The sequence below is a fragment of the Gopherus flavomarginatus genome, chromosome 2 (assembly GCF_025201925.1).
Source record: "Gopherus flavomarginatus isolate rGopFla2 chromosome 2, rGopFla2.mat.asm, whole genome shotgun sequence".
NCBI lineage: Eukaryota > Metazoa > Chordata > Testudines > Testudinidae > Gopherus > Gopherus flavomarginatus.
The window spans coordinates 88,250,817-88,267,767 of NC_066618.1; the positions used below are offsets into that span (position 1 = coordinate 88,250,817).

At 39.9% G+C, this 16,951-nt stretch overlaps 1 protein-coding gene across 11 annotated transcripts in view; it reads left to right on the forward strand.

Annotated features, from left to right (window-relative positions):
* ARPP21 (cAMP regulated phosphoprotein 21) overlaps positions 1–16,951 on the forward strand; it is a 265,697-nt gene that overhangs the window by 131,747 nt on the left and 116,999 nt on the right. For all 11 annotated transcript variants that reach the window (XR_007772330.1, XM_050937943.1, XM_050937940.1 and 8 more), the window contains 2 exons: positions 1,297–1,356; positions 2,322–2,462. Coding sequence is in view for 10 of the 11 variants with exons in the window: in XM_050937943.1 (XP_050793900.1) it covers positions 1,297–1,356; positions 2,322–2,462 (201 nt within the window). In the remaining variant the exon portion in view is untranslated. The remainder of the gene's footprint in view (positions 1–1,296; positions 1,357–2,321; positions 2,463–16,951) is intronic.

The window sequence follows — 16,951 nt, forward strand, 5'->3', positions numbered from 1 at the left end:
TAACTGAGCAAGAAGCCATAAAACAATAAATTTCGACTGCCTAGTTTTTTCAGTTTCCCATTGTTTAATTACTTTTCCTGAAATTTGGTCTCTGTGCTTATCTTCACTGCTGCACAGCTCCATCTAAAGACTCTTAGCACTAGTCTATTATAACCTATGTGATTGGAGGTATTTGCAACTCATATCATATTGTGAGTGCCACTTCTAGCCTCACTACACCCATAGTCTTCATTTGGAACTGCAAACTCATCTTAATATAGAATTTCATCCTAAATATATAAAAAAGTTTCTACCAGGATTTTTTATATATTATGTTTTACATGCTCTTTTCAACTGAATCTGTTCAGTGTGCACAGTTTCATCTTCCACTTACTGGGCATCAAGAAATAATTAGGTAAATACCCATCCACAGAGGAGCTTAAAAATCCATGGGATTTCAAAATGCATGAATTCACATTTTGTATTAAAGGGCACATTTCTAGCCTTCAAAGAAAAAGTCTCTGAATTGTCCAACCTGTACAAGCTGTAATAGCTCAAAGGAGCTTGAGAGCAATGCACTCTGTAAGGTTTCTTACTAGTGCTGTTAAGTAAATGTGTAGGAGGTGTGTTTGTGGAAAATTTCAACTTTTCAGTGAAAGATCAAAAACCAAAAACTTGCAGTTTAAAAAACAGAAAATTTTGGATTTGGCAATGCCGCTGCAGTTCCTCATGGAAGGTGGTGTTGGGTGCCTCATGTCCCCATTCTCAGTGGCTTTCCTGATCAGACTACATGTCCCATGATGCATCATGGTCTCCCTTCTTACTGAGCCACAGTGGTGCACCAGGAAAGGCGGTTATTTTGAGTTTGAGGTGTTAGATTTTTAGATAAAAAGTTGAAATTTTCCACAGAAAATCCAATTTTCAAAAATCCAATTTTCCATCAAAAACATTTGTGATGAAAGTTTTTCAACTACCTCTACAGCTTACTTTTGTTTCAAAAAGAAATACCAACATTATTCAACCACTCCACAAGCCAACTGAATGCAGTCCTTTGAGGCTGCGAATGCTGCCAGGCTGAGCCTTAATGCCGAAGGGAGTTAAGTCCATATCTTACCTTGCTCTGGTATGGATGGGGAGAAGGGGAGACTGGATTCTTTCCCCAGCTGCATCAACGCAAGGGAGGTCGGCATTTTAACTAAAATATTTACATGGTTTTTAAATAAAGGGAAATTTCCATAATTTGTTTTTGAAGTATCATAAAAGTATCTAAAAATGGTTGTGGTAGCTGACTCTTCAAATCGTTGTATGTTTTTACAGGGACAGAATGATACTCTTAAAAATGGAACAGGAAATTATAGATTTTATTAGTGACAACAAGTAAGTTAATTTCAGTATTTGGTTAGTTTATCATATTTGCATGCCTCATATATCTTTTGCATAAAGCATATGTAAGTGCTATATTTTTATGAGACGTGTGCTCACTTAGAGGCCCATCCCACACTGTGCTGGAGGTTGGCACCTTGTAAAATCAGGCCCTAAATTCATCTCTAATAGCTGTCAGGAGGAGCCACTGCAGTAGGTGTAACAAAAAGCAAGGCTTTTCATTTTTATTATCGTTCTCTAATGACTTCCAGCTGGTTCCAGTTATGCCCAAAAATAATGGTAAAGCTTTCATTGCATAGGATATAGAGCACGTAGCTCTAGAGGGGGATATATAATCAAATATTATGTCATGCAATTTGCTCTATGCACTAAGGTATCTTTAATGTGGTAAAAAATAAAGTTAAGCTTTTGTTTGAAGGGATACAAAACCCTGTTTTGCTGTCACATATTCTACATTTTATAATTATAAAATTATAGATTGCAACTTGGTTAAAAACAAACAGATTGACTTTTGAGGGGAAAAATAGAAGTAAGAAGATTTATTGTACTAGAATAGCCCGTTGGTGTCTTGAACATTGCCCAGTATCTGCTGCTTTGGAGGAAGGCATACAACTTTCATGATGTCCTTAGCCATTTGTGCAAAATTGTAGATAGGGCGAAAGTGTGTATGACAAGTTAGTCCTACCTGATTCCTGCAGCGGTCAGCTGATGCCATGAAATATGAGATTTGATTACCTTAATTTAGCATGTAAAAGTACCAGTTTTATTATTGCTTATAAATATATCCAGCACTTTCTGAAAACCAGCCACTGTAGCTGATTGTCTGCTTGACTGCAGCATACATATATGCTGTATAAATGTACAGAGGAAAAAAATAGTTACATCAAGTTTTAAAAGGTATTGTTATATTATATCTTAGAGATGATCACGTAACTGATCAGTGTGATGATTTTTTTCAGTAATCACTATAAAAAGTTCCCTCAGATGTCATCGTATCAGAGGATGTTAGTGCACAGAGTGGCAGCTTATTTTGGAATGGATCACAATGTAGATCAAACTGGAAAATCTGTAATTATCAACAAGACCAGCAATACTAGAATGTAAGTACTAGCTTGTGCTTTTCCTGTTTCCCTTTCATAAGGGTCAGTTTGCATCCTGGCTACATGGTGTTTCAAAATTCCATTTTTGTAACGCTGAGCATTATTTTATCACTCATTCTGGTGTAGAGTGTCGTTACGTCTGTCCTTGGAAGATTGTATGAGGATTTGAAAGATATAGAAATGAGTCAATCCGGTTGTTTCGAGTCAAGAAATTTGTATAGTGCCTCTGGAGTGGAATGTTTTGCTGACCCTCTGACACCACCACATAGCTATAGAAAGCAATTTATTGCTTAACACATTGCCTGGAGCTGTGCAGGTTATGAAGTACAGGTACTTTTAAATAACCCAAAGATGCTGGGAAAATATCCTATTCCCTCTTTCCATTTCTTCTTTTTTGCAGTTTACGCTCCTGCCTGCTGAGTTGTTTATTTTGCAGCAGATTTCTTCCTCTGTGCTACCGTTCATTTTTTTCACAAATTGTAGCTTTCTCCCCTTCTTCTAACTTTTAAACCTCTTTTATTATCATTCACTCTGGATTATAAATCTGTAATGGGGCTGTGAAAACTATTTGGTCCCTGTGAAATTAAAAATATCCATTAGACTTAGATAGTCAGTGGTTGAAGCGAGTGGGCAAACTTTTTGTCCCGAAGGCCACATCTAGGTATGAAAATTGTATGGCAGGCCATGAATGCTTTCAAAATTGATGTTGGGGTACGGGTGGGGGTGAGAGCTCTGGCTGGGGGTGTGGGCTCTGGGGTGGGGCCAGAAATAAGGAGTTCAGGGTGTGGGCTCCAGGCTGGTGTGTGTGTGGGGGGGTGAGGGCTCTGACTGGGGACGCAGGCTCTGGGGTGAGACTAGGGATTAGGAGGGTGCAGGAGGGGGCTCTGGGCTGGGACCAAAGGGTTAGGAGGGCGGGAGGGGGATCAGGGCTGGGACAGGGGGCTGGAGTGGTGGGGGGTAGCTTAGGGGTGCAAGCTCTGGGCCGTGCTTACCTTAAGCAGCTCCCGGAAGCAGTGGCATATCCCCCGACTCTGGCTCCTACACAAAGGTGCATCCAGGCGGCTCTGCATGCTGCCCCCACAGCTCCCATTGGCCTCAGTTCCCGGCCAATGGGAGCTGCGGGGGCGGCGCTTAGGGTGGGGGCAGAGTGCAGAGCAGAGCCCCCTGGCTTCCCCTAGGCACAGAAGCCAGAGTGGGGACATGCTGCTGCTTCCAGGAGCTGCACAGAGTGGCCCCTGAGCCTGCTCCCTGGCTGGACCGCTGGAGCGGGGCTACCCCCAGATCCCACTCTCCAGAGGGAGCTTGAAGACCGGACTAAAACAGCTGTCAGGCCGGATGCGGCCCATGGGCCATAGTTTGCCAACCCCTGGGGTAAAAGAAATTTACACAGATTTAGCTGCAGAGAATAAGAAATAGCAAAATTACAATTTATGTAGATCTTTGTTAGACAGTATTTCCTCATAATCACTTTTTTCATAGCACACTATTCAAGTACTACAGGCTTCTCAGGGCCTGATTTTAGCACCCTCACTCTCATATAAGATCTCCCTTTCCAGCTTACCTGCATTTGTGTGTGTGTTGGAGGGCATATGTTTATGTGTGTGTAAGGGAGTCAGAGGAGAGAGAGATCCAGCATACCATTACTGTCATTCAATTAAGAAAAATTTGGAGCAGCCTCTAAAAAACCTTATATTTTCATTGGTTTTATTTTTCCTATTTGTTTCCAGTTGTCCTTTTCTTCTCACACATGCATCGACTCCTCAGTACAACAAGAGCAGTAGAATCTCGCTCACAGCATAGTTCTCTTTCTGGCTAGCACTGACAGTGTTTTTTGTGCTTTGGGCTCAATTGGTTGCCTTGACATGCACCTTGCAGACCAGTGGCACTAGAGCTGCTTTATATTACCTTGCAAAGCACACTCTCAACAGGAATTAAACTCCGAACAGTGGTCTGAAGTTTATATGACAGCTTAGGTGAAAAGTCTGAGTGATTTCACGTTGTATATTGTGGCTCATGGCCTAGTGGGAGAGACAAGGAGAATCACTGAAAATTGTTTACAAAGCCAGCGTCGCAACTGGCACTAATTGGCACCTTTGCTGGCATGCTGAGCAGAGAGGCCAAAAACTGAATGGTCTTGCAGACTGAAGTACCCTTTTTACTCTGGAGGTGCTCCCTGAAGGTCATAGTTAAGGCACATAGATAGAACCATGGGGGAAAATTTGTCCTGCCACTGTCCATAGTGTACTTGTTCCACAGAGAAACAGAAATTTCCCACCTTGTGCATTGTCACAGTCTAGTTTCTTTCATTATCACTAAGTAAAATTGAATGTTTTTTTGTTTTGTTTTTGTTCTTTTACATAGTTGTTTAAGGAGGGGGATAGCCTAACCTTAAAGACACATTATTCTACCATGCAGCGTGTAGTATATTATTTTTAATATTTCAAGATACAGTTCTAAAATGAGGCTTTGTAAATTTCTTTTTTTTAATTTTCCAGATGCAGGAGACATCTAAAATTTCTTTTTCTGACAAGAGTCTGGGATTTTATTATCAAGAGAAACAGGATGCGTTATTAGTTTGTGTGGTGTGGGAAGGAAGGAATTACACAATGTCTGATTTTTAAAAAATAATAAAAAAGTGGGGGATCTTTATATAAACTGAAATAACTTCTGTTATTGCAGAGGAATAGTATTCCCACAAGTATTTTAAATAGAAAAACTGCAAATTTAGAATATTAAAACAAACTAACAGTAATAGCAAACAAGGAGCTACACAGATTAACTGTATGAAGAGATAGATGGTTTTGAATCCGTTAAATGTTCTTTTAAATAGTATAAGATATAAATTAATAAAATAGATATTGGAAGTCCCTATTGGCCATCTAGGTAGCCATTATCAACTGGAAGTTTCTCATAGAATTTTAATGGGAGCAGGATTAAGCCCTTTGGCTTAGATTGTGACATGAGCTACACAATCTACAAGCAAGAGAGAGAGTAAGAACAACCCTTGAATCCTTCCATAGGGCTACCTTGACCTTAGGTCTGACTGCACAGGGATAAGCAGGGCTACGTGTCCACTTACTCCCATCCCAGAATAAATGGGTGGGAAGATGGTGAGGACTGAATAGAGCATTTGTTGTCCCCTCTTTTTACTGGCCAGAGTCAGCACAGAGGAGAAGTAATATATATATATATTCCTAGCACCCAATTCTCTTTGGGATTTGAATGGTCTGCTATGTATTCCTGAGGTCAGCAGCATTCCATTGAAGTCCAAGCTTAATGCCTGAACAGTCAACCCATGGGGATTTCCATTGACCCTAATTATAAGCTTCACCAGTATTGCCTTCAGCGTTTATAGTTGCCATAAGCTTCATATTCCAGGTTTCAGTAAAGTCATAAACTCCATTGGCATAACCCACAATGGTCACAATAGTAATAAATTCTGCAGAGTCCAGGATTTTTAAAGATTCCAATATTGTATATGTTAGAACCTATTGTTCTCAGAGGGAACAGTTTTACGTGGCTCAGAACCAGAGCTCAATTCTTGGAACCTTCTGACTCTAACAACTACCCAATGTAAAGCATCCAGAACAGAAGCATTTCTGAAAGTGATGGAAAAATTGCTTGGTGTGGTTCATGTTAATTGTAGCTTAAACCTAAATAAATGTTGACTATATTACATATGTAAATTCATATATGATAGAGAAGGCCTGACCTGAAGGCCAGAAAGTCCAAAAGCTATGCACTTCAAAGGAAGCTGGAGCTCTGGAGTAATGTGCTGCTTCCTCTTTCTCTTTTCACATGCTCATTTGGTAGCGCATTCTGAATCCCAAAGCATCACAGCCTGACACAATGAACAGGGAAGAAAGCTTGTCATAAGTACTTCCAGAATTCACAGATTCTATTACCTTTTTTAAAAAAATCTTTTGCTTGAGCCCTCTATCATGTGTTTGTGAGTGTGGGTGGGTGGATTTGATGGAAAGTCGTTGCTGTGGCCGAAGGTGCTTCTGCTTACTCACTTTACTGAATGAGGGTTTGTGTGAATATTCTGCTGCTGCCTGTCCCCCACAAGAGGGGAATGAGGATTCTACCAGCGTGTACCGGTGAGGTGAACATTCTGATAGCGTGATATGATAGCATCCTCTGTCTTCTGCCTCTTAGTGGACCAGTTGAGATTTAATGGGATAGAAACCTTTGTGTGTATGGGCATAAACCATCCACCAATTGCTTGGGGTTAAGAAGAAACTTTGGGTAGGTTGTTCCATACTTGTACACTCTGGAGTTTTCTACGTTCCTCTGAAGCATAAATTTGTTATCACCTGGCCCACTGTAAGGGGTGTGTGTGTGTGTGTGTGTGTGTGTGTGAACAGATCAAGGAGCAATGGTCTCAAGTTGCAGTGGGGGAGGTTTAGGTTGGATATTAGGAAAAACTTTTTCACTAGGAGGGTGGTGAAGCACTGGAATGGGTTACCCAGGGAGGTGGTGGAATCTCCTTCCTTAGAGGTTTTTAAGGTCAGGCTGTAGGAATTGGTCCTGCTTTGAACAGGGGATTGGACTAGATGACCTCCTGAGGTCCCTTACAACCCTGATATTCTATGAAGGTGCATGCCTCAGGGGCAAGAACTTGAGGAGCTCTGGAGGCTGCTAGTTTCATTGTAGGAGGAGGGAGAAAGAAGCTACAATAGTGTGAGTTCAGGAGAAAACGTGATTTTTGTGTGAATATTCTGCTGCTGCCTGTGCAACCTGTGCTTTTTTTATTATTATTATTATTATTATTATAGTGGCAAATATATATTCCTAGCACCCAATTCTCTTTGGGATTTGAATGATCTGCTGCGTATTCCTGAGGTCAGCAGCATTCCGTTGAAGTCCAAGCTAGTGTACCCTAATGGAGGTTTGGACCCTAGTTATCGTCTGACATTTTGAAAACTGTCTTTGTAATGCAGAAGGACATATATATATATATATATATATATATATATATATATATATATATATATATATATATATATATATATATATATATATAAGGAAATTTCTCATGGAAATATTAATGTGCATGGAGAGATCATCTCTTATAACTAAATTTCTTGCATCCAAACTTGATAAAACTAGTCCTGTGCAGTAGTTTTAGATAAAGGAGTAGTGGATTAATACATTTTAATACTCTACATTAATGCTTTCAATTATGACTAGATTTAAAAAAAAGTTTAAAATGGCCTGTCCAATTAAAATCTAAAAACTTTTCCAAAAAAATACCTTCTGGACAAGTAGTACATGTGAGAAATATTATGCAGAACAGAAGTTTTTCCGAACGTTATATAGAGATGGTCACAATGTTGCTTAGTATGGAAAATATCTTACTCTAACTGTGATATTGCTGTAGTGACTCCATTGTATTATATTTGTCTGTCATCTGTGTCAGTCTATCATCTATCTAAAGCTATACCAAAATGTAATGTGAACACATGACAGTGCAGCATGATAAAAGCATACATTTGAAATGGAGGCAATGTATTATGCAGGGCATTCCAAATGAGTGCCAACAAAAACTCTACATGCCACCTCTTTATTCTGTACATGCCACATTTAAAAAAAAATTAGAAATAGATAAGAGAGCCTTGCAGCTATTGTCAGTACTTTTACATACCTCTGTCTGTATATTCAGACTGATTATCTCAGTGGAGATAGATAAGTGGGGCAGATGCAGGTGATGTGTTTAAAGGTGCTTGATAAATACAGATTTTAATTTGGCTTTGCAGTTTGCCGCATGGATTTCCTCGCATGTAGTGTGTAAAAAATATGTTTTTACGGATGCACACACATAGCTGCATACATACCTGCACATACGGCAGAGTTACTCAGCATTCAGAATGTAGGGTGTGAATAAAATACTGTGATTGTGTTTAGAAAGTGTCTTGTGCATTTGGAGAGCTTAACAAAGGGCACATATGTTGTGAACTTTAAGACTTAGGATGATTTTGTAAACCCTTTTCAGTGTTGCATACCTTCTAACCCTTGTAGTAAAGCAGCCTTTTGATATTTTGTTTTACTCTACATTATTTTACTCTGCTGCTGTAGAAATGCTATGTTATAGTAGCCCTTTTGGAACTTTTAGGTGTTTTCAGTATATATCCAAAACTTGGAGTAGTATTAGCACCTGCTGTATATATTTCATGAGTTTCTTTTTAAGAACGGTGTCAGCAAAATGATACATACTGTACAATATGTACTATCTGTGTCATAACTAAAAAAGCATTGTAAGATATTCTATCCATCTATTTTCTCTTTGTGTCTATACAGATGCATGGATTTTTTTTTTGAAACCTTTATTGTGATATGGCTCTTGCAAGTAGTATAGAATCTTTAAGACATCCCTATAACATGGCAATCAGTGAAAGCAGGCAATTTCAACAACATGAGTTAGCTCTTAATGGAGATAGCCGTCTCCGTCCCTCCCTCCCTCCCTCCCCCCGCATCCAGGCATGCCAAGAATATTGGGATTTAAAAGTTACTAGTTTTGTACCGAAATGGTGGGATTGGTTACATTATAGGCTCAGTAGCCACAAGTTATGACTTCTAGGGTACACATCAAAATGTGCTTTTTCCCCTTCACTGATTTTTGTTTCTTTTAGAATGCGTTTGCGAGGGGGAGTTTATATGTAAGTTGACACAAACAAAAATGTTTGCAGCTCTTTTTCAGCCAGGTATATATTCTGTAATCTTACATTTGTGTAAGGGAATGCTCATGTCTTGTTAGTTATGAGTGAACCTCAATGACAAGGCGCAAACATTGTTTTGTTGGAACACAGCGCAATTAACTCTGCAAACTCTTTTGTTGCACTTATCTTTAAAAAAAAAATCATATTGTCTCTATTGTAAGTAGAACACGATCAAGGCAGTGATCTCATGAAGTTAGACTCACTGTAATATGACCCATGATCTAGGAGGCTATACATGTAAACATCTCTCTCTCTCTCTCTCTCTCTCTCGTTTTGTGTAGTGTGTGATGTTCTGTAGGCCAAGATTTGTAGCTTCAAGGAACTATGAACCAATTTATTTTAGTTTCATACAAAGTCTCCCATTGCAAGAAATTCTGTTTTCCAGTCTTGGCTATATTTTGACTGCTATTTTATTACTGAGATATAATTATACTGTGATAAAGCAAATCCCGGCATTCTGACTAACAGTCATTGTTGCCCAGTTAGGACTCACATGCTACACTGGTATTGAGGAATATCTGTGCAGTGATTATGCCTATCAGATATCCACAACTAGAGTGCAAGGGAATGACATGTCTGAGAAATAATAGCATCCTGTTATCTCATTGGCTGAGATGATTCCTTTTTATTTTAATATTTATTAATACATAAAGCACTCATATTATGGTCCTAACAATAATAGAATAAAAATCAATAAAGCAATAAAACAACAAATGTAATGTTTACAACATTGAGTCTTCTTCATGCTGTCGCTTTGAAGCAATAAATGGATTTTATTTCATAGACATTTTCCGTATAGTCATCTGGGACTTGCTAAAAAGTATAATGATTAGTGACTTGTAAGTCTAATTTGTCTCAGTAGGGGACTCCTGAGCAATAATAAAAATATTTAGTGCTCTTTATCCAAAAAGCTTGAAGCACTTTACAGAGGAGGAGCAGTATCATTATCCTTATTTAACAGATGAGGAAACTGAGGTGAATAACTCTAATGCCCATTTCCTTAAAAATGCACAGACTAAGCTAATAAACATGTCATGGATTTCAGTACTACACTGTATATTATACTGTAGACATTAGCTTTCATTATTACTTTACTTGTTTTTGACTGAATACTGTTACACACTGTAATGTGAAGCCTTCATACAATACAATTTAGGAGAAGAAACTACATATGTCATTATTCTTGAAACTGTTCTTGACTTTTTTTCTTTTTTAAAGGAATGATATTTGAATTGAGACTGCTTTTCACACAAGACTATCTCTTATTTCAGTCTTGCATCCATTCTTGCAGGAAGACATATAAAGAAAAAGAGTTTGTCAACTGTTTGTTGAGCTAAATTTGGCCCTAGGATGTGCAATTTTTATTCCCGTCAGTGAGAGCTATGTGCATGCATCCAAGGACAGAATTTTCCTGTAAATGAGACATTTGGATTAATGAACCATTTCTAATGGTTCCATTATTAATTTTCAGTCTAATATAATTTATCTAAACTAATTTGTTTGTAATTGAGGTGGACATGTATTTTAGAGCTGTTTTTAATATTGTAATGAAGTATTAGTTAAACGTTAATCAAAGACACCTACAGTATTAGTCTGTTGTTAATCCTTGCAGTCACACAACTTAATCTTGTCATGAACTCGGAATTGCGTAGATGCGTGGTTGAACTTGGAAGATGGGACACTCTCGTCTTTGAATCAGTAATTAACCACTGCCCTGGTGTGGTGTTAGGGGGTGCCCTTCTTGTGATGTGGTTTCTTTTGGATGAGTCAAACTCCTCAGACTTGCGGTGATTACTATTTGTGGTTATTAAAAAGATTGAGGCATTCTTGGTAAAAGTAGAGTTAGCCAAATCCCAGCTCAGATAATGACACTTTTCTAAATTCCGCTGCTCTTTCATGTCACTGTGCTGTAGAACTGGAGGTCCGAAATGGCTTCTGCATTTCCCACTCCCACTCTGATTCAGTAATGGATGGAGTATTTCCTTAAATGCAGGAGTCCATTTTCAAAAGTGGGTTCCTCAGTCAATGGGTGGATCCCCTTCCATTCTATTTTGGTGTTGGAGTTATGAAGTCTGAATGCGTGGTGCATCTCTACAATGTGATACACCAGGAACGATAAAAATGTTTTCTTTGAGCAATCCTTACTTCTGCACTATAGGCAAAGGGGAATGGTGCTCCTGTGTTCACATGGCAGACTTGGAGGTTTGTCACATGGAAGTTGCTGGATTGCTAATAGGTAGCTCCACTATCCAAGCCAAAGGGTATTTGGGGATTGGCTTCTGATGCCTGTCTAATGATGGAGGAATTATTCATGACCTGAAGTGGAACTAAGCACATGAATTTATTATGTAACACTGTTTTTATCTTCATGTACAGGGCTTTTCTAGAGAACTAACGGTCTCCACATTAGCCAGTCAGCTTTTGGGAAGTATGCTGCCATTATCAGTGGTTTTCAGATCTTTGATTAATTTTTTTCTCTCCTGTTTAATTCTTGAATTCATTAGTTAGATAAGGAATGTCATTTGAACTATTTATTTGTGGTTATGCAACATCCTAATGTTCAGCTGCTTATAAGGTATGACACATACCTAACATTGAATATTAATATATTTTGTAATAAGATGTGCTACCACATATGAGCCTCCATTAGCTGGAACTAAATTGAAGCTGCACAAAATGTTCAACCTAGGTAAAAATATTAAGGGTTAAATCCAATCCAGAAGGGTGGGATGGAAAGGTGTGTTCTACAGGTGCAGAATCATTACCTGCCTCCCCCAGTGCCTGGTCACACTGGCAGCAGAATCGCTTTGCAACTATATATACTGAAACCTTGTTATTCACAAGCCAATGACAGCTGGCTCCATGGAGCAGCAGATCTACTGTTGCTGCTCCTCTTCAGCCTGTCCTGCCCAAACCCCACTTCCTGCTGTGCACTGCCTGGGGCACAGAACTAAGTTCCATGGCATATAGGGTGTGACTCTGAAATTGACTTTGGGGGTCAAGGTGGATAACCAGTGCAACATGAGCTCCCAGTGTGACACTGTGGCCAAAAGAACGAATGCAATCCTTGAATATATAAACAGGGAAATATTGAATAGGAAAAAGGAAGACATATTGCTTCTGTATTTGCCACTGATGTGGCTGCTGGTGGAATACCATGTCCAGTTCTGGTGTCCACAACTTATGAAGGCAATTGATAAATTGGTGAGAGTTCAGACGAGCCAGGAGAATGAGTAAAAGATTAGAAAACATGTTTTATAGTGATAGACTCAATCTAAGTAGCGTGACCAAGAGAAGGTTAAGAGGTGGTTTGATCAGAGTCTGTAAGTACCTACATGGGGGAACAAATACTTAATAATGGACTCTTCAGTCCAGTGCAGAAAGGTAGAACAAGATCCAGTGGCTGAAACCTGAAGCTAGACAAATTTTGGACTGGAAATAAGGTGCAAAGTTTTAACAGTGAAAGTAATTACCCATTCGAACATTTTTTACCAAGATTTGTGGTGGATTCTTCATCGCTAGCAATTGTTAAATCAGGGTTGGATGTTTTCTAAAAATTATGTTGTAGTTCAAATGGGAATTAATTCAGGGATGTTCTATGACTTTTGTTATGCAGGATGTCAGACTGGATTATCAGACTGGTCCTTTCTGTCTTTATAATCTCTGAATCCCCTGCATTTCATCCAGCAATCCTTTTGCAAAGCTGCACAAGCTCCACTGTATCTGGGGCCCACGTAGACTGAATCCAGAGGTCAATGGTTTGCCCTAATTGTGTTGGACCAAATCTTGAAGTCTTTACTCAGGCAAAACACTCAATGAGTAACTTTCCTTCACTTGGGAAAAGATGGATTTTCCATCTTTTGATGTCTTTGAGGCTGAAAGAAGGCCTTGATGGAAGATATGATTTAACCAAACAAAAGTTTTGGGGCTCAATATGAGGGGAACTGTAATGGCCTGTGACATACAGGAGATCAGACTAGATGAAGTAATGGGGTGAAAACTTTGGCAGGACAAGGCCTCTGCATGAATGGACCCTAGTTATTTGCTGATTCCTCAATACCAGCAGTCCAGGGCCAGATCTACAGGCTGGTTGGTGTGCAGAGGGGGCATAGGCCACCCTCCACGTAAAGCCATTGTGGACAAATCTCCAGAAGAAGGACCTTTGAGAAGTTTAGCTTTCATGTGGGCTAAATCAACACCATTTGTTAGAATCCACTCATGTTTACCTTTAATGATGATGACATTGTTCACCTTGTAAACTATCATGGGGTAACGCCAAATACAGAAATACATTTTTGGCTTTTATATCTTAATTACTTTTATGGTAAATAAAGAATGTATGAAGAGAAAGGAGTTCTGGCAGGATTCTGAGTAAAAAATTACAGTCCTTACCATTAACAAGTTAGCATTGGGATTGGCTTTCCCTTTACTAGAGAGTAGAAGCTTTCAGCAGAAACCTTGTGGTAATATCCGGCAAAGGTAGGCTTTGTAATGACTTTTGCTGTTGAAGTGTCACCATACCAGAAATGTGTTGACTTATACTGTTAAATAGTCTAATAATGTGTCATTGGCCTTCAGATACTTTAAACACCTTTTTAAGTGGCTTTGTGGTGTGTTAAGTTGTATAACTGTGTAGTGCTTTAAGTCTTAATAAGATGAATTACATTATAGGAGGACAGAAATCCCCCATTGGTCACCGTGTGACATTAAGACTGAGATTTTAGAAAACCGGATTAACTTCATATTTAAGCATCTGTCTGATTTTCAAAATCAGTTGAACTGCAGCTCCCAAATGCCTAAATACGGATTTCAGGTCCTGATTTTAGGCTCCTGTATTTGAGGACTGTAACCTTTAGATAGCTGCATGCTTCCATTATAATAGATGCCCCCTCATCAGGGGCGGCTCTAGGCATTTTGCTGCCCCAAGCACGGCAGGCAGGCTGCCTTCGGTGGCTTGCCTGCAGAGGGTCCGCTGGTGCCGCAGGACCAGCGGACCCTCTGCAGGCACGCCTGCGGGAGGTCTGTCAAAGCTGCAGGACCAGCGGACCCTCTGCAGGCAAGCTGCCGAAAGCAACCTGCCTGCCACCCTCGCGGCGCCAGCAGAGCGCCCCCCACGGCTTGCCGCCCCAAGCACACGCTTGGCATTCTGGGGCCTGGAGCTGCCCCTCCCCATCATAGTTAGGCCTGGAATTTAGCCTTGTATCATTCAACTGTGACCTGTTTAATTGATAAGTATTCCACCATCTCCAAATGCGGAAATTCACAAAATATTTACCTGCCTTCATATTTGAAAATGTTGATCTGGAGGCAGAAATGGTTTCTGCGCCATATACAATAGAGTTTTGATTCAAAGGGGAAAGCACAGAGACAGTAAAACTTTAATAAGTTTAATACTCCTGTTCTATAGAGACTTATGATGTCCTCCAGCATAAGTATAAACCAGGGTCAGCAGATACAGTAGATACTCAAAATAGAGGCCAATGTGATGTTGGACTGAGCAGCTGGTTTAATTAAAGACAAGTACAAATAATGGAAAAATGCAGTAAAACCATTTGAACACCCGAATATCAATACCCTAATACTACACAACTCCTTTGAATCTTCTCTGCAACAGCACTTATCCCATCTCCTTATATTATTACCCTTCTATTGGTATATTTGGGTAATGCCATGTTGCCAATTGCTCCATTTGCTTGCAGACTGCTGATCCTGCATCTACTCTGATGTATCCTTGTGTCCTCGCCTACCACTCTTGCCCTAGCTGCCTGTCATTCCGTGATTTATTCACTTTAGGAGGATTAACATGCTGTAGCCCATTCATTTATTTTAACCTCCCATTGCCAATGTAAAATGGATTGTAATTTTTACAAGAGTTTCTCACAGTGCAAAGATCTTTGTGGATGACTTCTCCAACCACATCCTTATTTCAACATTTTCTGGGATATGTTATGCATACTGGCGTACCTAAGCCCTCGTCCAGACTAACCCGCAGCATCGGCGGGTTAAAATCGATTGCTCGGGGATTGATATATCGCGTCTAGTCTGGACGCGATGTATCGATCCCCGAGCGCGCTTACATCGATTCCGGAACTCCATCAACCCGAACGGAGTTCCGGAATCGACACGGAGAGCCGCGGACATCGATGCAGCGCCGTCCAGACGGGTGAGTAACTCGATTTTAGAAATTCGACTTCAGCTACGTTATTCCCGTAGCTGAAGTTGCGTATCTAAAATCGATTTTAATTCCTAGTCTGGATGTGACCTAAGACACTGTAGTGCTAAGCCATCTTTTCTGCACAAGGTGGGTTTGTTGCCTCTTTTGAAAGCAACTTGTGACAAGCTGTGTGTCACATTAGTGTTGGAAATGTATGCCTTGTAATAAGCATGTATGTACTGTATCAATGTAAGGCAAGCTTTAGAATTCCAGAATGTTTGTGTGCTTGGCTGACCGAATGTGTAAGTCTCTAGAACCATAACATCCAAAGTTCATGCTTGTCTTTTTTCATTTGTCCTTTCAATGTGATGTCTGTATTTGGATTTCTTAACCAATCTTCTTTCATTTCAGAGTTAACTTCCAGCATTTTTTTTAAAAAAAGAGTCTATATGCACTTTAGAAACAAAACTGATAAATATTTCAATAGTCAAAATAATTCCATGCTCTTAACCCAAATATTAAGACTGTCTGAACAGATTTTTATGAAATTGTTTCGGTATTTCTGGACATGAGCTGTCTAACAAAGAAACCTACTTTTTGAGGCTACTGGTAATTGCTACTCTGTTACCCAGGGTTCTTTCAATCCAAAGCTCTTGGTAACTTTTACTCTGTGCTAGGTGGTTTCAGGAAATAAAACAGGGGAGACACGGCCATCCGACCAATAGATGGCTGACACAAACAGGACAACGCAAGAGTGCTTTCACTTAAAGCTAAACTTTACTTAGTCTCAAAGCACTTACACACATCCGCAACAAGATTAGTAAAACACCCCCAACCTTTGATAATTACCAAAGCTGAGCGTGGCTCTTGAGTGAAACAACGGCAGGCTTCCGATTTCCAAATGCTCCGTCTACCGGTGGGGACCGCAAGATGTAACCAGAGGGCAAGTCCAGAAAGAGTCCCCAAACGAGTCCAACTATCTCAAGCTTTTCCCCTTATTTATACATTAGTAATAGAATGACATGTCCCTTAAAGAAAACTTGTTAAGCAAGCAGTTCCAGTGGGCAAGTAAGAGGCTCCTTCTGATTATTGATTAACCAGGTGTTGGTTTTTCCAGAGTTTTCAACCTTGAGACCTCAATAGACATTCCTGAGGCACATCCTGCTCTTTTAAAATGCATGTATCAGTAACTTCAACACAATTCGTATCAGGAAGGATGTGAGGTCAAGCTGCCCTTTCTGTGGGACCCCAATCTCCCCCTCGCCCCCCCCCCACCGCCTTGGTCAAGCTGAGACTGCTGAATGGCCAATTTACAGCTTGCTGACTAGGTTACCTTTAACAATAAGCCATAGTGGTTTCAGGCACTTTACTGGTTTGCCAAAATCTCCCCGTACAACTCTTTCACAAAGTGTGTTCAAAAGCTGCAGTTTTGCAGATAAAAATACAATCTGATCAAAGAGAGACTACCTCCTTAACATAGTTAAGAGGACTTTGTTTTCTTACAACTTCCAATTGTTGACTTTGAAATTGAAGGACTGTGTATCCCTAGATTTGTAAGCAATAGGGAGTTTTCTGGGTAGGTCCAAAACAGAATGTAATCCTTAGGGGCAAATTCT